Source organism: Oncorhynchus clarkii, chromosome 10 (assembly GCF_045791955.1).
Source record: "Oncorhynchus clarkii lewisi isolate Uvic-CL-2024 chromosome 10, UVic_Ocla_1.0, whole genome shotgun sequence".
Taxonomy (NCBI): domain Eukaryota; kingdom Metazoa; phylum Chordata; class Actinopteri; order Salmoniformes; family Salmonidae; genus Oncorhynchus; species Oncorhynchus clarkii.
The window spans coordinates 52,745,167-52,767,560 of NC_092156.1; the positions used below are offsets into that span (position 1 = coordinate 52,745,167).

Below are 22,394 nucleotides of genomic sequence, written 5' to 3' on the forward strand. Positions count from 1 at the left end.
TGAAACAACAACACATTGTCAATATTCTTTGAATAAATTAACAAGGGCTATGAGCATCACTTGATTCTGTAGGATATAGCCTATAAGCCTACGCATTTACCTCAAGATGAGTGTGATAAGTGCACCACCCTATGTTTAAGACCCGACATTGCAGGGCATTGAGGCAAAAGGAAAACACAATATTTCGTATACAAATGCATTAAAATGTACTTTCCATGTCGGCATATTTGCATAACAAAGAAGACACAGATCACACTGAAAGGTCAGTCATATTCATATTAATGACCCTGATAGCTGCTCGACCCTGATAGCTGCTCAACTCTGCTGACGTTTCACACGCACGCATGCACGCAATTGACAGACAGACGGAAGTGAGGTAGACTGAAATAGCATGTCTTCCTATGCAGAATAAATACAGTGATGCTTCCCTCCTGATACTGACTGTACCGTCAAGCTTGATAAACGACAACATTGAAAGGCTGTCATAAAACAAACGAGATGAATTACTCAAGAAGAAGCGAAAGCGATTGGCAGGGTTTGGTCAGCGAGGTGAGTTTATTCAATATGCCACTGCCTCCATGTCAAACTTAATCCCAATCCCAATACATCGGCTCACAGCTGTCAGTATCTTTATCACGTTTGAAATAAATGTGGCTACAGTATCTCGTTTTTTTAAAACACTTCCTATAGTTTAAATGTTCATGTTTGTCGGGTAGCCTATTTAATCTACAACGCAGTTGCATATTTCAAATTCAACATGCTAGCCTACAACAAACTAGAACTGCATACAGGGTATTTTATTTCTAAAACAGATCCGCTACGTCGTTTCTTTTGATAAATATGACGGCTTGAACATGGAATGAGAGACAACATTTTGACGCATGTTCATTTTAAATGGAAATGGATTAACCTTGGTTTAATGCGATTATAAAATCGTCCTCGTTTGTTAGGAGGGAGGGAGGGAAGACTGTCTAGTACTGCACTAATAAACATCTAAATGTTTTCAATAAAGTCCATTACATGTTTTCCTGCTACGGACATAGTCTTCCTTGTGGGCATAGGCTATATGCTATCCCCGATAACATTTGTAAGCATAAGGAAGTACATTTTGAGAAGAATCCAGACAAATGTTTTCACACGGTGTTTGTACTGTTGGCCTACAGTACATTCTAAGCTTATTTACAGAAGCTTTTGTTAACAATTAGGTTAAGGTTAGTCAGTCAAAAAGCACACAGGCGCAGAACAGGAATGTGACAGCTATATAAAGCATTATATAAACTATTCCAATCTTTATTTTGGTCATGTATTCATTGGGTGTGAATAATAGTAGAGAATGATTTATTTAATATTGTATTTCTTTCATCACATTCCCAATGGGTCAGAAGTTTATATACACTCAATTCATATTTGGTAGCATTGCCTTTAAATTGTTTCACTTGGGTCAAATGTTTCAGGTAGCCTTCCACAAGCTTCCCACAATAAGTTGGCTGAATTTTGGCCCATTCCTCCTAACAGAGCTGGTGTAACTGAGTCAGGTTTGTAGACCTCCTTGCTCGCACACGCTTTTTCAGTTCTGCTCACAAATCTTCTATGGGATTGAGGTCAGGGCTTTGTGATGGCCACTCCAATACCTTGACTTTGTTGTCATTAAGCCATTTTGCCACAACTTTGGAAGTATGCTTGGTGTCATTGTCCATTTGGAAGACCCATTTGCGACCAAGTTTTAACTTCCTGACTGATGTCTTGAGGTGTTGCTTCAATGTATCCACATCATTTCCCTTCTTCCCTCTTCATGATGCCATCTATTTTGAAGTGCACCAGTCCCTCCTGCTGTAAGCACCACCACAACATGATGCTGCCACCCCTGTGCTTCACGGTTGGGGTGGTGTTCTTCGGCTTGCAATCATCCCCCTTTTTCCTCCAAACATAACGATGGTCATTTGCTTCATCAGACCAGAGGACATTTCTCCAAAAAGTACAATCTTTGTCCCAATGTGCAGTTGCAAACCGTAGTCTGGTTTTTTTATGGTGGTTTTGGAGCAGTGGCTTCTTCCTTGCCTTTCCGGTTACGTCAATATTAGGACTTGTTTTACTGTGGATATAGATACTTTTGTACCGGCATCTTCACAAGGTCTTTTGCTGTTGTTCTGGGATTGATTTGCACTTCTCACACCAAAGTACATTAATTTCTACTTGCATACTATTGTTTGTACAGATGAACCTTCAGACATTTGGAAATTGCTCCCGAGGATGAACCAGACTTGTGGAGGTCTACCATTTTCTTTCTGAGGTCTTGGCTGATTTCTTTAGATTTTCCCATGATGTCAAGCAGAGGCAGGCCTTGAAATACATCCACAGGTACACCCCCAAATGACTCAAATGATGTCAATTAGCCTATCAGAAGCTTCAAAAGCCATGACATCATTTTCTGGAATTTTCCAAGCTGTTTAAAGACACAGTCAACTTAGTGTATGTAAACATCTGACCCACTGGAATTGTGATACAGTTACTTATAAATTAAATAATCTGTCTGTAAACAATTGTTGGAAAAATTACTTGTGTCATGCACAAAGTAGATGTCCTAACCGACTTGCCATAACTAGTTTGTTAACAAGAAATTTGTGGAGTGGTTGAAAAACGAGTTTTAATGACTCCAACCTGAGCGTATGTAAACTTCTGACTTCAACTGTAGATGTAACAAATAGGTAACACATTACTAAATTGGGAGCCAGAGATAAATATAGTCTAACCAGAAAACCTGTTCAGCCCTACTTTAAGAAAATATCTGTGACTTTGAAAGAGGGGTCTCAAAGGAGCATAGAGGGTTTAAAGTGCGTGTGTGTGTGTATGCATGCGCGTGCCTCAGGCATGAGATTTCAACCAAATTGAACCATTATGGGAGATTCTGGACCAGCGCCTAAGACGGCGTTTTCCACCACCATCAACAAAACACCAAATTGTGGAAAAATTGGGGGTGGGGACAAAATAAATGCACTATGCCATAGATGCACATGGCGCACGATGGTTTGGATTCCGCGTAATAGGCTAAGTTTCTCTATCTGCATGTGTGTCTCCCGCCGTCTGTGTGTCCTTGTTTCACGCGTCACCTGCCTCGCAAGTGCGATGGTCAGGTGCATACATGAATGATGCAGGTTAAACAGCGGCAAGGAAGCGAGAAAGCTAACGTTAAGTGAACCTTCAGCTCTGCCTGGAAAATGTACATTCCAGGACTCGAGGCTCACCAAAGACATTTACAAAGACTGGCTTGTTAAAGATCATCCATATGGCCCGATGAAGAGCCTGCCGCAAATCAATAAAAGTGGGTGAAGCAGCTGTGACGAGCCATGCTGCTGGAGCATCACACATGACGGCACTGCACAAGTTAAAAACAGGTGGGTCCTACCCCTGGTAACATGTAGAAAGGAATACAACAACCATAGTTAGTTACTAACGTTAATTAGTTAGCTAGATTATTCCATCTCTTCGCAGTTGGGCAAATTTAACTTTAACGTTACAGAATTTTTCGGTAAAATTAACGTTTGCTATGTTGTTGTTAGCTAACGTTATCTAGATGTCAGTCAGTTCTCCCACAAAATCACACCTGTCAATATAGTGCTAGCTAGCTAACGTTAGCCAACTTGAGACAAGCAGAGCTAGACAGTGAACATTTCAAATTAATGACAGTTTGCTGACATTGACTGAAAGTTTACATTTATTTAAAGGACGTTAACTAGAGTTGTTAGTGAAAACATTTCATGACTAATGCTAGTTAACGTTAACCAGCTAGCTAGTCATTCATCAGACTTGGACACTTATTTTCTTACAGTTCCCACTCTATTGAACTAAGTGGAAAAGTAATCGTCATCTACATCACCACCAAGACAATCTTCTACAACTACTACCACATTCACCACCTCCTCAAGACAGTCTGTCATAACTGGCGTTCCCAAAGAGGACACATTGCGGGCTGAGACGTTATGGTGTCTGAATATGATGGAGTCTTACTACTCTTTCCACTCTAGTGAACGCACAGGTGAGTGGTATGGTTTATAAACTGTCACATGTAACATTAAATTATTTTTAGGAACATGTTTGTTTTCATATTCTCTCTCTGACACACACACACACAGGCTAGATGCAGAAATAAGTGTTTGATTTCAATCTTTTTTTCTAACTTTTAGGTGCTGTTCTTAGTGATGTTCCCAGACAGTGCACTAGCCCAGACCTTTGCATGCGGGGCAACAAAGACCAGCTATGTGTGCAGAGATGGCTTGGCTCCTCATTTCAGGCATTTATTGTCTAAAAAATGGTCTGCTGAGGAGGAGGACTATGTACTTCTCTTTGAGAGCTTTAACAGAAAGGCACAGTCAAAGCAGTGTGACTCACGCCCGTTTATGGGATAAGGACAAAGTCGTGACAAGAATTTATGATTCTAAATTCATGGGACATGCGACTGCTTTGGACCTTAAAGCTGTTTATGAGAAGAGCACCGAAGATCTACCAAAGAAAAACATGCTTCAGAATCAGATCTCCATGGGTGGACCAAATGTAATTTGGCCGTTTTACTCATAGGTTGAGAAGTCCCTCCTTGATGCTATTTACCAACTTCTGAAGGATACTCCAGCCCGCAGGGAGGACTACTTTAACGTAATTAGATCATCAGATCCCCCAATGCCACTTAGGTTTTGCAAGACACAGTGGGTTGAAAATGCGCCCGTGCTTGAACGAGCTTTAGAGTTTTTACCCCATATGGCAACATGTGAAGGCTGTAGATCTAGGCATAATCCAGGCACAAAGTCCTTTGAGGTGATTCAGGAGGCTGTTAAGGACCCTCTCTTGAAAGCAACATTTTATTTTATCTTGTCAGTGAGCAAAGAAGGGACACCATTCCTCACACGCTACCAGACCGATAAGCCCATGGTGCCATTGTTCAAGCTGCTTAAGAGCTTGATAAGCAGATTCATTAAGCCAGACCTCATGAAAGAAGTGAAGACCCCTCAAACTTATTGATGTCGAGGTGAGCCAGTCATCCAATCACATCGACTCCTCACAGGTAGACTTGGGCTTTGTTACTTGAAGAATTATGAGAGACTTGTCCGCATTGATTTTTTTTTTGTTGCCCGAGAACATTGATGGACTTCAAAATCGCTTGCAGGAAGTGTATGCTCACAACTGTTAACAAACTCATTGAGAAATCCCCATTGAAGTACTCTCTGGTCTCGCATCTTTCTTTGATCCAAGGGAAATGGCAGGCACAAATGGAAAGATGCTGTCTACAGAAAAATCGAAGATGGCCCTGACTTGCCTTGTAAATGGTCAACGAGAGGAAGAAGATTGTCATAACATCATTCAACAATACTCACATTTTATTGATGACATTGTCCACACATTTTTACATGAGTATATGCCAAAGGACAGAGTTCAGAAATCCTTGGAGACTTTGCCGCCAACTTCTCTTACTGTCACATGGGCAAGCCTCCGTAGAGCACGGATTCTCCATCAATCGGAAGATTGAAGTGGAGAACTTGAAGATTCATACGTAGCACAGAGATGTGTAGTTGACCACATAAGAGCTGTGGGTGGCATAATAATGTGTGCATTGACAGATCTCTGCTGATGTCAGTGGCATCTGCAAGGCAGAGGTATGTGACACATCAAGAAGAAGAGAGTAACGGAGAAGAATGGATGAGAAAAAAACAGAGACCTAATAGATTAACTTAAAGGGAAGAAAAAGACTGACAAATGCACTTGAGACCTCAGCAGACAAATTTGCCCTAAAAGCGGAGAGCACAGGCAATCTCACTCTTATTGCCAAGTCCAATAGCCTGAGAAGGGGTGCTAAAGACGAGTGCTGAAATAGAAACACTACTCAACAAAAAAGTGAATGTCCTAAAAGTGAAAGACTGGGGGAAAAAAAGGTCATGTTTTTGCTCTGCGACATGTTTCGTGTTAAGCTGGTGGTAATGAAATAAACAAGGAGTTACTTAGCTCTTCAACTCGTAAATAAGTCTGTCTTTATTACTCATTATACACAATATATTGTTTTGCTTTGTTAGAGAAGGCAAGAGACCACGTAGTCTGCCGTCACTGTAACACAGCAAAATTGAGAAGTGTTCACACATTCAAGCCTCTCTCTCTCTTTAATTGTCTGTGAGCTTCTGTAAAGCCTGCTAGTTCTCATTATAATAATTCTCAGTGTTGTAACTGTAATTAACCTTGATCCATGTCTCAAACTATGCCATGCTGGGTCCTTGAATTGGGCCTGGAAAGGACTTAAAGTCCTTGAATTTGATGTTTAAGAAGGTGTGGGGACCCTGGTTGGTGTTTCCATTATTTTGGCAGTTAGCTGTACAGTGTGTCCTGCTTATAGAAGTTTAATATGTCCCACACAGTGATCTCATCATGCAGGCAAGTTGCCTTTTTTACAGTATGTCTGATCTGCTTGCACAAGATGACAATGTGTGTTCGTGTCATGTGTACAGTTCCTGGTGTGTAAGCGCAAGTTGGAGAGCAAGAAGGAGGCCCTCCTGATTCTGTCCAAGGAGCTGGATACCTGTCAACAGGAGAGAGACCAATACCAGCTGATGGCCAACCAGCTCCGAGAACGCCACCAGGGACTCAAGAAGAAGTACAGGGAACTCATAGTGAGTCTACACCCTCGGAATAGGGTGATTTTGGATCAGTTACATTTTCAGGATTAGGGGAGGGGAATCTGATCCCAGATCTGTACCTAGGGGGGAAACTTCACCCCGGAGCCACTACTTCACACTACGACTCCACAACTGCTCCTCACATTGCTACAATACCTTACTACTGCCTATCTCACACGAGGGACATTAAAGGCCTCATTCAATCAAAAGTTGTATTACCGAGTTCTAATAATTCAAAGTGACACTTCCGGTATCACAAGAAATAAGAAGATCAAGTTTGATTTGTTACATGCTTCCTAAACAACAGGTGTAGACTCAGTGGCATGCTTACTTATGGACCCTTCCAACAATGCAGAGAGGAAAAAGAGAAATAATAGAAAAATAATAACACAAGGGATTGAGTGTACACATTGAGTGTATTGATAACTTGGCTATATACACAGGGTACCAGTACTGAGTCGATGTGCAGGGCTACGAAGTAGTTGATGTAGATATGTACATATAGGTAGGGATAAAGTTACTAGTCAACAGGATATATAATAAACAGTAACAGCCGTGTATGTGATGAGTCAATGCTGATAGCCTGGGTAGCTTAACTATTTACAGTGCCTTGCGAAAGTATTCGGCCCCCTTGAACTTTGCGACCTTTTGCCACATTTCAGGCTTCAAACATAAAGATATAAAACTGTATTTTTTTGTGAAGAATCAACAACAAGTGGGACACAATCATGAAGTGGAACGAAATTTATTGGATATTTCAAACTTTTTTAACAAATCAAAAACTGAAAAATTGGGCGTGCAAAATTATTCAGCCCCCTTAAGTTAATACTTTGTAGCGCCACCTTTTGCTGCGATTACAGCTGTAAGTCGCTTGGGGTATGTCTATCAGTTTTGCACATCGAGAGACTGACATTTTTTTCCCATTCCTCCTTGCAAAACAGCTCGAGCTCAGTGAGGTTGGATGGAGAGCATTTGTGAACAGCAGTTTTCAGTTCTTTCCACAGATTCTCGATTGGATTCAGGTCTGGACTTTGACTTGGCCATTCTAACACCTGGATATGTTTATTTTTGAACCATTCCATTGTAGATTTTGCTTTATGTTTTGGATCATTGTCTTGTTGGAAGACAAATCTCCGTCCCAGTCTCAGGTCTTTTGCAGACTCCATCAGGTTTTCTTCCAGAATGGTCCTGTATTTGGCTCCATCCATCTTCCCATCAATTTTAACCATCTTCCCTGTCCCTGCTGAAGAAAAGCAGGCCCAAACCATGATGCTGCCACCACCATGTTTGACAGTGGGGATGATGTGTTCAGGGTGATGAGCTGTGTTGCTTTTACGCCAAACATAACGTTTTGCATTGTTGCCAAAAAGTTCAATTTTGGTTTCATCTGACCAGAGCACCTTCTTCCACATGTTTGGTGTGTCTCCCAGGTGGCTTGTGGCAAACTTTAAACAACACTTTTTATGGATATCTTTAAGAAATGGCTTTCTTCTTGCCACTCTTCCATAAAGGCCAGATTTGTGCAATATACGACTGATTGTTGTCCTATGGACAGAGTCTCCCACCTCAGCTGTAGATCTCTGCAGTTCATCCAGAGTGATCATGGGCCTCTTGGCTGCATCTCTGATCAGTCTTCTCCTTGTATAAGCTGAAAGTTTAGAGGGACGGCCAGGTCTTGGTAGATTTGCAGTGGTCTGATACTCCTTCCATTTCAATATTATCGCTTGCACAGTGCTCCTTGGGATGTTTAAAGCTTGGGAAATCTTTTTGTATCCAAATCCGGCTTTAAACTTCTTCACAACAGTATCTCGGACCTGCCTGGTGTGTTCCTTGTTCTTCATGATGCTCTCTGCGCTTTTAACGGACCTCTGAGACTATCACAGTGCAGGTGCATTTATACGGAAACTTGATTACACACAGGTGGATTGTATTTATCATCATTAGTCATTTAGGTCAACATTGGATCATTCAGAGATCCTCACTGAACTTCTGGAGAGAGTTTGCTGCACTGAAAGTAAAGGGGCTGAATAATTTTGCACGCCCAATTTTTCAGTTTTTGATTTGTTAAAAAAGTTTGAAATATCCAATAAATGTTGTTCCACTTCATGATTGTGTCCCACTTGATGTTGATTCTTCACAAAAAAATACAGTTTTATATCTTTATGTTTGAAGCCTGAATTGTGGCAAAGTTCAAGGGGGCCGAATACTTTCGCAAGGCACTGTAACTAGCTTTTTAGCAGGGTATGGCGCTACAAGCTTGACACCTGTATTTGGAGAGTTTCTCCCATTCTTCTCTGCAGATCTTCTCAAGCTCTCAGTTTGGATGGAGAGTGTCACTGCACATCTATTTTCAGGTCTCTCCAGAGATGTAAGATCAGGTTCAAGTCCGGGCTCTGGCTGCACCACTCAAGGATATTGACACTTGTCCCGAAGCCACTTCTGCGTTGTCTTGGCTGTGTGGTTAGGGTTGTTGTCCTGTTGGAAGGTGAACCTTCGCCCCAGTCTAAGGTCCTGAGCGCTCTGGAGTAGTAATTTTTCGTCAAGGATCTTTCTGTAATTTTCTCCGTTCATCCTTCCCTCGATCCTGACTAGTCTCCCAGTCCCTGCCACTGAAAAACATAATAATGATGCTGCCAACACCATGCTTCACCGTAAGGATGGTATTGGCCAGGTGATGAGTGGTGCCTGGTTTCCTCCAGATGTGACGCTTGGCATTCAGGCCGAAGCGTTGGATCTAAGTTTCATCAGACCAGAGAATCTGTGTCTCATGGTCTGAGAATCCTTTAGGTGCCTTTTAATGAACTCCAAGTGGGCTGTCATGTGCCTTTTTACTGAGGAGTGGCTTCCGTCTGGCCACTACCATAAAGGCCTGATTTGCGGAGTGCTGCAGAAATGGTTGTCTTTCTGGAAGGTTCTCCCATCTCCACAGAGGAACTTTGGACCATCAGATTCTAGGTCACCTCCCTGACCGAGGCCCTTATCCCCCGATTGCTCAGTTTGGCCGGGCGGCCAGCTCTAGGAAGTGTCTTAAGTTAAAAACCACTATTTCATTTAAGTGTGATTGAGGCCGCTATGTTCTTTTTTGTAACATTTTTTTTTATTTAACATTTATTTAACTAGGCTAGTCTGTAAATAAGAATTTGTTCTTTACTATGACGGCCTACCCCGGCTAAACCCTAACGACACTGGGCCAATTGTGCGCCGCCCAATGGGACTCCCAATCACGGTCGGTTGTGTTACAGCCTGGAATCAAACCAGGGTCTGTAACGACTGTTTTAGCACTGAGATGCAGTTCCTTAGACTGCTGCGCCACTCTTGGGGCTGAAGAATATTTTTGGTACCCTTCCCCAGATTTGTGCCTTGACACAATCTTGTCTCAGAGCTCTAAGGACAATTCCTTTCGATCTCATGGTTTGGTTTTTGCTCTGTCTGTGGGACATTATATAGACAGGTGTGTGCCCTTCCAAATCATGTCCAATCATTTGGATTTACCACAGTTGGGCTCCCATTAAGTTGAAACATCTGAAGGATGATCAATGGAAACAGGATGCACCTGAGCAAAATTGAGTCTTGTAGCAAAGGATCTGAATACTTATGTAAATAAGGTATTTCTTAAATGTAATACATTTAAAAAATAAAAAAAACTGTATTCTCTTTGTTTATTATGGGGCTTTGTGTGTAGATTGAGGGAAAACAATTATTTAATTAATTTTAGTAATGTAATGTAACGAAATGTGGGAATAAAGGAAGGGATCTGAATACTTTCCGAATGCACTGTATAGTACTTTATTTCTTTACATTTTCATAATTTATTAACCATAGTCATATCAATCATACAATTGTATCTTGACTTCTGGTAAGTGATCTGTCCTCACTATCTATTTTTTTTCTTCTGCATTCTAGGATGGAGACTCCAGTCTACCACCTGAAAAACGAAATCAAGTAAGTCGACATCAATAGACGCCATGGCGTCAAAATATTTTCTTACTATTTGTAGTAGCGTGGCAGTCTAAATGTGTCGACTGAAAAGTAAATGATAAACCGTGTCAAATTGGATGACCGAGGTAACGGTTTGCATTATGACTGTACTGTACTGATATAACACCCTTGGCCAGCAACTTCCCTATGTCGAGGACGTTATAGTATGCTAGACTACACAGCAAATTTGCGGGTGTTAAAATCTCTGTGATGAGGTAAGTGTTGTCATTGTAATATCTGAATGTTGATTCTAGTGGGGTTAACAGTGGGATCGAAATTGACACCATATGCTGTGAGTAAATTAAGTGTTGTTTGAATCATAGTGGAATCAACACCAGTTGGTGTTACTCGACTGTGTTGCGTTAATTTCCATGAAAAAGACGTGGGAGGGGCCTCATCATATTTCCCAGCATTCTTTGTTGCAGGTTGCTTTTTAGAATTGTTTATTTTAATATGTATGTTACTGAATTAATTCATTGATCTTATGCCACACAAAGATAAATAAAAATTGGATTTGTTTAAAAAATATGTTAAGTGGTTGGACTTATTTCACCCGTTATTGAGATGGTCGATCCAGTTTAGATGTTTAGGTAGTCTTATTTATCAATCTCCCTACCTGGGCAGTTATTCTATCTGCAGATGCGGGTGATTAGAAGTTCAGACTGTTGTATATCCTAAATGGATTCCAATAGGAATTATATAACACTATGCAAGCCAGTAGAATATTACTTGCCGATGTAGCCTACAAACCAGGAGTTTTAGACCACTGTGTTAGGGTAAAACTAGGCTGTCAAAGTATGGTGTTAGGTTCTTATTTTTCAGAGTAAATAACTCAAGAACACTAGAGAAGCTTTAATTAAGCTTTAACCAAGTTTAATCATTCCCAAAGGTTCTGCACAGCTGAAATCAGACAGCAAACATTTCAGACATCACAGTTTATATACATCCTACTTAAGACACTCCACAGGAAAGAAGGTAGCCAGATACTAACCCTGATTACTCCCTTAAGGGGAACTGACCTCACCCCTCACCTCCTGATCCACAGATGTCCATCTGTCTTCCCTATATCAACACATCGCTCTCCTCTCCTACATCAAACACATTCCAAAGCCTTCTGTCTTTCTTTAGAGAACCATTAACTTCTAACATAGGAAATGAAAGAGACTATCATTCATTTACTACCTCAATGATCAAAGTTTAGCCGATTCCAACAATGGTATTGTCAAGAATGTTATGTATTCTCATAAATAATTTCATTTTTATTATAAAATATGACCTTACGCACTAACTTAGTGAAGGCTACAGGACTGAAAACCATCGAATGCAACAATCATGTCTCTGTCACTAGAAAAGGCCGTCATGGGTGCAACAGGTACCTCTAAAATTCACTCGAAAGGCACTCCGAGAAATAAATATGCCAAAGGCTTTATGTTAACACCCCAAAAATAGTTACTGAAAGTCCACAGGTGTAAATTCCATAAGACTATTAGAGCTGATGCTGTTACATTTTCTTAGTGTGCATTTATCAGCAACATTCTGATGGGTCACATACACATTTAAGAAAGTGTTACATTTAACACTGTTAAAATTCTGATCTCACATTTGCTGTGTAGATGTGAAAGAACAGTATACAGTTGAAGTCTGAGGTTTATATTCACTTAGGTTGAAGTCCATTAAAACTAATTTTTCCAACCACTCCACAAATGTATTGTTAACAACCTGTAGTTTTGGCAAGTCGGTTAGGACATCTACTTTGTGCATGACACAAGTAATTTTTCCAACAATTGTTTACAGACAAATTTCACTTCACATAATTCACTATCACAATTCCAGTGGGTCAGATGTTAACATGCACTAATTTGACAGCTTGAAAAATTTCAGAAAATGATGTCATGGTTTTAGAAGCTTCTGATAGACTAATTGACATCATTTGAGTCAATTGGAGGCATACCTGTGGATGTATTTGGATGTATTTCAAGGCCTTCAAAATCAAACTCACTCGCTTGACATCATGGGAAAATCAAAAGAAATCAGCCAAGACCTCAGAAAGAAAATGGTAGACCTCCACAAGTCCAGTTCATCCTTGGGAACAATTTCCAAACTCCTGAAGGTACCACGTTCATCTGTACAAACAATAGTACGCAAGTAGAAACGCCATGGGACCACGCACCCGTCATACCGCTCAGGAAGGAGACGCATTCTGTCTCCTAGAGATGAATGTACTTTGGTGTGAAAAGTGCAAATCAATCCCAGAACAACAGCAAAGGACCTTGTGAAGATGCTAGAGGAAACCGGTACAAAAGTATCTATATCCACAGTAAAACAAGTCCTATATCGACATAAATTGAAAGGCTGCTCACTAAGGAAGAAGCCACTGCTCCAAAACCGCCTTTAAAAAATCCAGACTACGGTTTGCAACTGAACATGGGAACATTTTGGGCTTTTTGGAGAAATGTCCTCTGGTCATTATCATTATGTTTGGAGGAAAAAGGGGTAGGCTTGCAAGCCGAAGAACACCATCCCAACCGTGAAGCACGGGGTGGCAGCATCATGTTGTGGGGGTGCTTTGCTGCAGGAGGGACTGGTGCACTTCACAAAATAGATAGCATCATGAGGAGGGAAATTGTGGCTATATTGAAGAAACATCTCAAGACATCAGTCACGAAGTTAAAGCTTGGTCGCAAATGGGTCTTCCAAATGGACAATGACACCAAGCATACTTCCAAAGTCGTGGCAAAATGGCTTAAAGTCAAGGTATTGGAGTGGCTATCCCAAAGCCCTGACTTCAATCCCATAGAAAATGTGTGGGCAGAACTGAAACAGCGTGTGCGAGCAAGGAGGCCTACAAACCTGACTCAGTTACACCAGCTCTGTCAGGAGGAATGGGCCAAAATTCACCAAACTTATTGTGGGAAGCTTGTGGAAGGCTACCTGAAAAGTTTTTCCCCAAGTTAAACAATTGACAGGCAATGCTACCAAATACTAATTGAGTGTATGTAAACCTCTGACCCACTGGGAATGTGATGAAAGAAATAAAATATTAAATAAATCCTTCTCTACTATTATTCTGACATTTCACATTCTTTAGGATCACCACTTTATTTTAACTGACCTAAGACAGGGAATTTGACTTGGATTATATGTCAGGAATTGTTTAAAACTGAGTTTAAATGTATTTGGCTAAGGTGTATGTAAACTTCTGACTTCAGCTGTACATATCATTCACTCTATCAGTTGAATTTGGCCCAGCTGTTGAGAGACTCCAGAGAAAGGACTAAGCAGCTGTCTGAAGAGGTGAAGGAGCTGAGTCAACGACTGGCTGAGGCCCAGGGGGATAACAAGGTATGATATCCTTAAGGGAAGGGGTCAATTATTTTTCAATTCAGGAAGTAAACTCAAATTCAAATTTTCATAATTTGAAAAAAAATTAAGTTTACTTCCTGACAGTGCAGCAATGGTTTACGCAAATTTGAAATCCAACAGGGGAGTTACTGTCAGATGCATTCCAAATTGAAATGGAATTGACTCTGTCCTCCCCCTACCCTCCCACAGCTCCTGCGGATGACCATAGCCAGACAGAGGTTGGGGGATGAAGAGGTGGGGGCAAGGCACTTCCAGGCCTATGAGCGGGAGGACCTGGTCCAGCAGTTGGAGACGGCACGAGAGCAGGTGAGGAATGGAACGGTTGTGCCATAATTTGTAACTGTTGGGATCTGAACCCCGGGCTACCACTCAGGAAACCAACTTATTTAACATTCGATCAAGAGGAAATTCCAGGGCAGGGCTACCTCATTGCAAAAGTGTGAGTCTGATTCACCTTTGCTACATTTGGTTGAGTGGTACTGCGACTAATTGCATTGGACCACATGTCCACTCTAGAGACCAGGGTTCAATTCCCCGGTCTGGCACTTCTGAACTGTTTCCACCTTCATCTCTCTCCTTTTTACTGTCTTAAATACATTTAAAAATTCTGAACAAGACTGCATTCTCTTTTTTTTTTTTTTTAATCAAAGTTGTAGAATAAGTTGTCCTGCAAAGAGGGTATGGTGGTGGGTTAATAAAAGAAGACAAGCAAGTGTGAGGAACATACCTTGGGTGATGTTGGAAACAATACTAATGGCAGAATGAAGTTGTACAGATGGTTTTAATATTTTCATATAGCAAGATAAGAGATCAATTGTCACAATACCATATTCCCAACCAACCATAGTTCAGCCTATGTTGCCCACTCATTATGCAAGGCAGTGTTGGAGGTTTGTCACAATATTATATCACTATAATATTATTATAGGCATCTCTTACAATGTTTGAAATGCCTTACAAAGTTTGAAATCGTACATGTTCTGTTTTTTTGTTTGTCCTAGAATGAGGAGCTGGAGCACAGTGTGAAATCTCTGACGGATGAGCTGCAGGATGTGAGGGCGGAGCGTAACGTGTTCCAGGAAAAGGCCCAGCGGCTGAACCACGAGGTGAACCACATCTTGGGGGGACACGAGTGTCGGATTCTAGACGTAGATGCACTCTGCATGGAGAACAGGTGTGTTTGTGTGTGGGAGAACATAATGTATGTAATATCTGTAATGTTTTACTGAATGCAATAAGGATGTTCATGAACAACTTTCTTCACAATGTATGACTTTGGGCATTTGTTTTGGAATACTTTTTAAATAAACTGTTTTCTTTCAGATATTTACACGAGCGGTTCAAACAACTGCAGGAGGAGGTCACCATGCTCAAAATGAATGTCATGAAGTACAAGGTATTGTAAGCAACATATAAACAAGCCTTTAACATTGTTGTGTGAATAGTACTAATAATACTATAGAATAGAACAATCCTTAGAGATGGTCTTAAATATCACAACTACTCAAGGCCTTATTTGGTCAAAGCTGGTAACTGAGTTTCTGGGCTCATGTTCTAATGTCAATTAAAATGTCATCTTTAGTGACAGTTTTGTTGCCAAGATGGCACCCATAACAGTTGTAGCTCTCAAACCAAGTTTGACAAACTGTATGATTATCTGTATGTTTTTTTTACTTGGTAATATTTTGTATGTTTTTTTTTTCCACAGTTTGTATGGTTCACAATCCTCTACTACTACACATGCTCAATCATGTTAGTGAACAAGGGTATACAATATATCATATGAATATTTTACTGGTTTTCAGAGTGCTCTGGAGAGCAGGAAGAACTCCAAGACTTATGGCAAAGCTAACAGCAGTGCACTCACTGGGGTGCTCTCTGCCAAACAAGGTACTGCACAAACCGTTCCCCCACTCATCTTCTTTCTGTTAGTATTTTGTTCATTAGTTCATAATGCAAATCAATCATTGTACTCTATTTTGAAACCGTGCACACTTCCAGACTTGGAGTTAGAAAACACCTTTTGGGGGGATTGTATTAACAGTGGACTAATTAACAAAATAATAAATATTTAATTTGTATGTAGTTTATTTGTAGTAGACCTATTGAGACCTAGGTCTCTTTTTGAAATGTGACCTGCAAACACAAATATACACACACAGAGTACCAGTCAAAAGTTTGGACACCTACTCATTCAAGGGTTTTTCTTTATTTTTACTATTTTCTACATTGTAGTATAATAGTGAAGGAATCAAAACTATGAAATAACACATGGAATTATGTAGTAACCGGAAAAGTGTTAAACAAATAAAAATATATTGTATATTTGAGATTCTTCAAAGTAGCCACCCTTTACCTTGATGACTGCTTTGCACACTCTTGGCATTCTCTAAACCAGCTTTACCTGGAATGCTTTTCCAACAGCCTTGAAGGAGTTCCCACATATGCTGAGCACTTGTTGGCTGCTTTTCCTTCACTCTGCGGTCTAACTCATCCCAAACCATCTCAATTCGTTTGAGGTCGGTTGATTGTGGAGGCCAGGTCATCTGATGCAGCACTCCACTCTCCTTCTTGGTCAATTAGCGGCTTACACAGCCTGGAGGTGTGTTGGGTCATTGTCCTGTTGAATAACAAAATATAGTCCTACTAAGCGCAAACCAGATGGGATGGCGTATCGCTGCAGAATCCTATGGTAGCCATGCTTGTTAAGTGTGCCTTGAATTCTAAATAAATCAGACTGTGTCACCAGCAAGCACCCCCAGCAATTTGACCATGAAGGCCTGGTTCACGCAGTCTCCTCTGAACAGTTGATGTTGAAATGTGTCTGTTACTTGAACTCTGAAGCATTTATTTGGGCTGCAATTTCTGAGGCTGCTAATTCTAATGAACTTATCCTCTGCAGCAGAGGTAACTCTGGGTCTTCCTTACCTGTGGTGGTCCTCATGGGAGCCGGTTTCATCATAGCACTTGATGGTTTTTGCGACTGCACTTGAAGAAACTTTCAAAGTTCTTAATTTTACATGACACAAGTCATTTTTCCAACAATTGTTTACAGACAGATTATTTCACTTATAATTCGCTGTATCACAATTCCATTGGGTCGGAATAATGCTTTATGACAGTGTCAAAGTGTATTTTCGACAAGTTTATTTAAAATGTTATGGATAAAACAACATGACTGTAAAGAATTCATTACAACAATAGAAAATTACTTTTAAAAAACCACTTTCAAACAAAAGGAAACTTCTTGGCAGGTAAACAACTAATCTGAGTAAATGTGGGTTTTGATGTGTGTAGGTGTCATAACAGCCATAAAATAACACACTGTCTCAACCGGTGTAAATATGGGTCATGACATGTTACGACAAGGTGTCAGCTGTTACGACATGCTATGTCAGCTGTTATGACATGGTTATGACGCTGGGTGTCGAGTAAAGTGTTACCTAATTTTCCTCTAAAGCCAGTGCTGATGTAGATATCTCTGAACATTGTGTCAGTTCTCTGCACATGTCATTTTAGATAATGAATACATAATCAAAATGCCAACATCCCTCTGTATCCAGCTAACATGCTCTTGCACCATGCATTTTCTTTCATACGTAATACGCATCAAAAGGCAAAGATATCCAAGATGGACACTCTAAACTTAAACCCCCCCCAAAACATCTGCCTAGGCAAACATAATCACAGACTAAATCTAGTAGTCTTTTTTTCTGATCATCTTACCTATCTTAATGGGATTTGTGTGTGTTCAGTGCAGGAATTATTGCTTTCTGAGGACAACGGATGCAGTCTCCCTGTCACGTCTCAGTCCATCTCAGACCTCAAGTCCCTGGCCACAGCCCTACTGGAAACTATCCATGAGAAGAACCTGGTCATTCAGCACCAGCGCCAAACCAACAGGTAGGGAGCTCTTCTACTCTGTAGAAATGTTTTAATTCCTTTCTTCTTAATCAGAATTTCTTCTGTTTTTCTAACTCTCATGACCAATTTCCTCTAGTTACTCTAAGTGGCCCCTTACCATGTACTCAATTATTGCATTTCTACCTGTAACGTTGTGAACATCTCACCTCAGTGAATACAGTCTGTTTGTAACTCTTCCTATGTTGTTTTAACTCTTCCTATGTAAACAGGATTCTGGGAAACCGAGTAGGGGAGCTTGAGAAGAAACTGAAGACTCTAGAGGTGTCGGGATTATGGAGCCTCCCAGGTCTCTGCCACACACTGTTTATTTTTTGGTTCTGGGGTCATTTTTATTATTTTAGAATTTATATCATGATGCATATTGCATAATGAATAACTTACTAGCCTGTATGTATACCATGCAAATATAAATGTGGACCTCGAAGCCAGTTCCATGATTGATTTTCATTTCCCTGCTGTAATCAGGGACTGATTTAGATCCTGGGACACCAGGTGGATGCAATTAATGATCAGGTAGAACAGAAAACCAGCAGTACTCCGGACCCCCAGGCTCTCATTTGAATTCCCCTGCTGTATACATTCATAAATGCTGTTTGAAAGTGGCATGAGCTCATAAAAATAGAGTATTAACTGGTGACTTATACTGATAGCTTTTGATCCTGTATGTGGTCACTGGCCAGTATTATTGTTACCCAGTCACTATTGTCAAACTATGAATGATTTTGATTGATGTTCCATCTCTCCCACTGTACTGAGTTTTTTTCTCTCTTTTCCTTCTGCTTTCTGGAGGCCTGACTTACAATGTGTCTCTGGGATTCTCTGGAAGTATGTTTCCACTGCTTTACTTTACTTCACTAATACTATACTGTACTATAGTGCACTACCATTTTTAAAGTTGCTTGCTTTATCTCCATCCTGTCCCTGAAAATATCCATGGTACACTTTTTTTGCTATATGTATACTTAGCAATCCCCACTGCATGCATGTTTTGAGATTAGTCTGTTTTTTTACAGAGAAGAAAATACACTAATGCAACAAAACCATACTTATAAAGCTTTTGAGTCACTGCAGAAAGCCTGACCGGCCTTCAAAATAATAAGGCCGGTCAGGCAGAGAGAAAGTCGCAATGCTGTCCCTGTCTTTCTTGTCTACAGTGTGAACCCAAAAATAAACCTCTGAACATTCTTTCTTTCTCACTGGATGGGAAGAATGTCCTTTGCACTGATCCCTGTAAACCCAGACTCAACTGAAGAGAGGTAGCCTGGTCCCAGATCTGTTTGAGCTGCATAGTCAACTCGTATGGTCGTTTCTGCATTGGTGTGCTACACAGCACAAACTGATCTGGGCCCAGTCCAGAAGAGAAGCCACTCTGAAGCCACACCCTATATTTACCCTGTCCCTTCTACAGTATGATGTATCCAAAAATAAGGGATGCTCTGCCCAGTCACACAACACTGAGACGCCTTGGTTGCCAGTTCTTTGTATTGTAAATTCATTACAAGTAAAGATCTTGGCTTTTATGTGCAGGGTAGGTTGGGAGTATAATGTTTTTGTCAATACAGTTGCTGACGTGATCTAGTAGAAATATGTGACAATTGTTGCAACATGGTTATGTTAACACTGTACAGGCATTAGGACTTGTTATTATATCAAAAGTGTAATATGGCCCTCCCGAGTGGCGCAGTGGTCTAAGGCACTGCATCGCAGTACTAGTGACCGGGAGACCTGTGAGACGGCGCACAATTGGCCCAGCGTCGTCCGGGTTAGGGGAGGGTTTGGCCGGCCGGGATGTCCTTGTGCCATTGACTCATGTGCACGCTGACATGGTCGCCAGGAGTACGGTGTTTCCTCCGACACATTGGTGCGGCTGGCTTCCGGGTTTAGCAAGCAGTGTGTCAAGAAGTAGTGCGGCTTGGCGGGGTCGTGCTTCGGAGGACGCATGGCTCTCGACCTTCGTCTCTCCTGTACTAGAGTTTTAGCGATGGGACAAGACTGTAAACTACCAATTTGGATATCACAAAAAAGGGGTCAAAAATAGTGCTTGTAATATAATTTGGCTTGTTTTGTGATAGGAGGGAGAGATGCCATCATCCTGAATGAAACTCTGCAGCCTAGCTCCACTGTGACAAGCTCTGAGGAGAAGAAAGTACCATCCAATGATCACGAAGTACCCCCTACTGAGCACGAAGTACCCCCTACTGAGCACGAAGTACCCCCTACTGAGCACGAAGTACCCCCTACTGAGCACGAAGTACCCCCTACTGAGCACGAAGTACCCCCTACTGAGCACGAAGTACCCCCTACTGAGCACGAAGTACCCCCTACTGAGCACAAAGTACCCCCTACTGAGCACGAAGTACCCCCTACTGAGCACGAAGTACCCGCTACTGAGCACGAAGTACCCGCTACTGAGCACGAAGTACCCGCTACTGAGCACGAAGTACCCCCTACTGAGCACGAAGTACCCCCTACTGAGCACGAAGTACCCCCTACTGAGCACGAAGTACCCCCTACTGAGCACGAAGTACCCCCTACTGAGCACGAAGTACACCCTACTGAGCAGGATGTAACCCCCAATGAGCAGGAAGTACCTCCCACTCACCACAAAGTACCCCCTACTGAGCAGGAGGTACCTTCCACTGTGCAGTCTACCACAGGTAAGAATATTCCATGTAATTATGTGGGGCTAACTGTATAAATAGCAATTTTATTAAATATCTTGCATTCCAATTCTCATGCATTATATAGAGTAATATATCTTTCACTGGCTCTTATGTACTATATTGTTAATTTGTATTACAGCAGACTACACTATTCTCATTGCTGCCAATTTGGTTCTGGGTGTTGAAATCAATGTTACTAATGCTGCTACATTTCAATTACACCATAACATTCTCAATTCTTTTGACCGTAGAGCAGAGGATGACAAGGTAGCCAATGACATGCAGATCCCCGTCCCAAGACATGTGGGGGGGTTACCCAGTGTGACGGGGGATACAGAAATAAGCACCAAGGAGTCAGAGCCACTAGTGTCACCAGTCAGCCTGGACACATCCAAGCAAAACTAGTCAGGCAAAACTGCTGAGGAAGTCACTGACTTCTCAAGCAGAGACAATAAACCTGGATGAATGTCAGACTGTTGACCAATCACAAAGTGCAAATGAGGTCACGGTGCTTCCATGGTACCAATTAGATGAGACTGTAGGCGGGACTCCATCCCCTTCCTCAAGGCCAGACTTGGACGTGTCCTCCTGTAAGACATATGCCACATCAGAGCCTCTAAATTACACAAAACCCACCCAGAGAGAGGTAAGTTGGTCAGATGACAACGTCTTTAGGGTGGGGTCTGAGGAGATTGACATGGCAGAGGGCTCTATGACAGAAAACACCAATCTTCCATCCTCAACATCAACCTGCAGCTCTCCTATTCAAACTAGTCCCACCCACAGGGAGAATAACCAATCACACCACAAGGCAGAACATTCAGAAGATGTGAGGGTCGAGTGCTTAACGAATAAGAAGTAAAATCCTTCCCTTGAACAGTAGCCACTCAAGTGCTGAATGATCAGACCGGGATGGGAAAACGGTGAAGAATGACAGCTACTTCAGCCAAAACCATGCCTAGATTGACACTGTAATAGAATGGGTTTCAATATTCCTGAGGGTGCATTCTGTAAAATGTCGTACTGCTTATTGGTGATTCCAAGCTCCCAAGATTTCTGTTTTTACTCTGCTACAGTTGCTCTAACGTGGAATTGAACCCTGCGGCCCTTCTATTCAGTGGTTGAAGCTGGCCTGGACTGACCAGTACAGAGAACCTACTAGCTCCTCATATGTTCTACTGCTTTTTATTTTTATGTACACTGCTCAAAAAAATAAAGGGAACACTAAAATAACACTTCCTAGATCTGAATGAATGAAATATTCTTATTACATACTTTTTTCTTTACATAGTTGAATGTTCTGACAACAAAATCACACAAAAATGATCAATGGAAATCAAATGTATCAACCCATGGAGGTCTGGATTTGGAGTCACACTCAAAATTAAAGTGGAAAACCACACTACAGGCTGATCCAACTTTGATGTAATGTCCTTAAAACAAGTCAAAATGAGGCTCAGTAGTGTGTGTGGCCTCCACGTGCCTGTATGACCTCCCTACAATGCCTGGACATGCTCCTGATGAGGTGGCGGATGGTCTCCTGAGGGATCTCCTCCCAGACCTGGACTAAAGCATCCGCCAACTCCTATACAGTCTGTGGTGCAACGTGGCGTTGGTGGATGGAGCGAGACATGATGTCCCAGATGTGCTCAATTGGATTCAGGTCTGGGGAACGGGCGGGCCAGTCCATAGCATCAATGCCTTCCTCTTGCAGGAACTGCTGACACACTCCAGCGGAGGTAGCGGTCCTGCTGCTGGGTTGTTGCCCTCCTACGGCCTCCTTGTCTCCTGATGTACTGGCCTGTCTCCTGGTAGC

General features: G+C 41.6%; 1 protein-coding gene across 5 annotated transcripts; it reads left to right on the plus strand.

Moving 5' to 3' along the window:
• Positions 1-359: 359 nt before the first annotated feature.
• Positions 360-21,808, plus strand: LOC139418768 (coiled-coil domain-containing protein 149-like). Of its 5 annotated transcripts, XM_071168453.1 has the most exons (14): positions 360-549; positions 6,483-6,644; positions 10,554-10,592; positions 13,863-13,970; positions 14,181-14,297; positions 14,993-15,165; positions 15,315-15,387; positions 15,797-15,881; positions 17,747-17,894; positions 18,125-18,201; positions 18,705-18,740; positions 19,988-20,250; positions 20,479-20,572; positions 20,830-21,808. In XM_071168453.1, exons 1-14 carry the CDS (start codon positions 499-501, stop codon positions 20,847-20,849), a joined length of 1,446 nt encoding a protein of 481 aa, XP_071024554.1. In that variant the 5' UTR covers positions 360-498; the 3' UTR covers positions 20,850-21,808. The 5 variants fall into 5 exon arrangements, with proteins under 5 accessions (XP_071024554.1, XP_071024553.1, XP_071024552.1 ...); XM_071168451.1 differs by having other exon boundaries at positions 379-549; positions 19,988-20,572; XM_071168449.1 differs by having other exon boundaries at positions 379-549; positions 19,988-20,572; positions 20,835-21,808.
• The last annotated feature ends 586 nt before the right edge of the window (positions 21,809-22,394 follow it).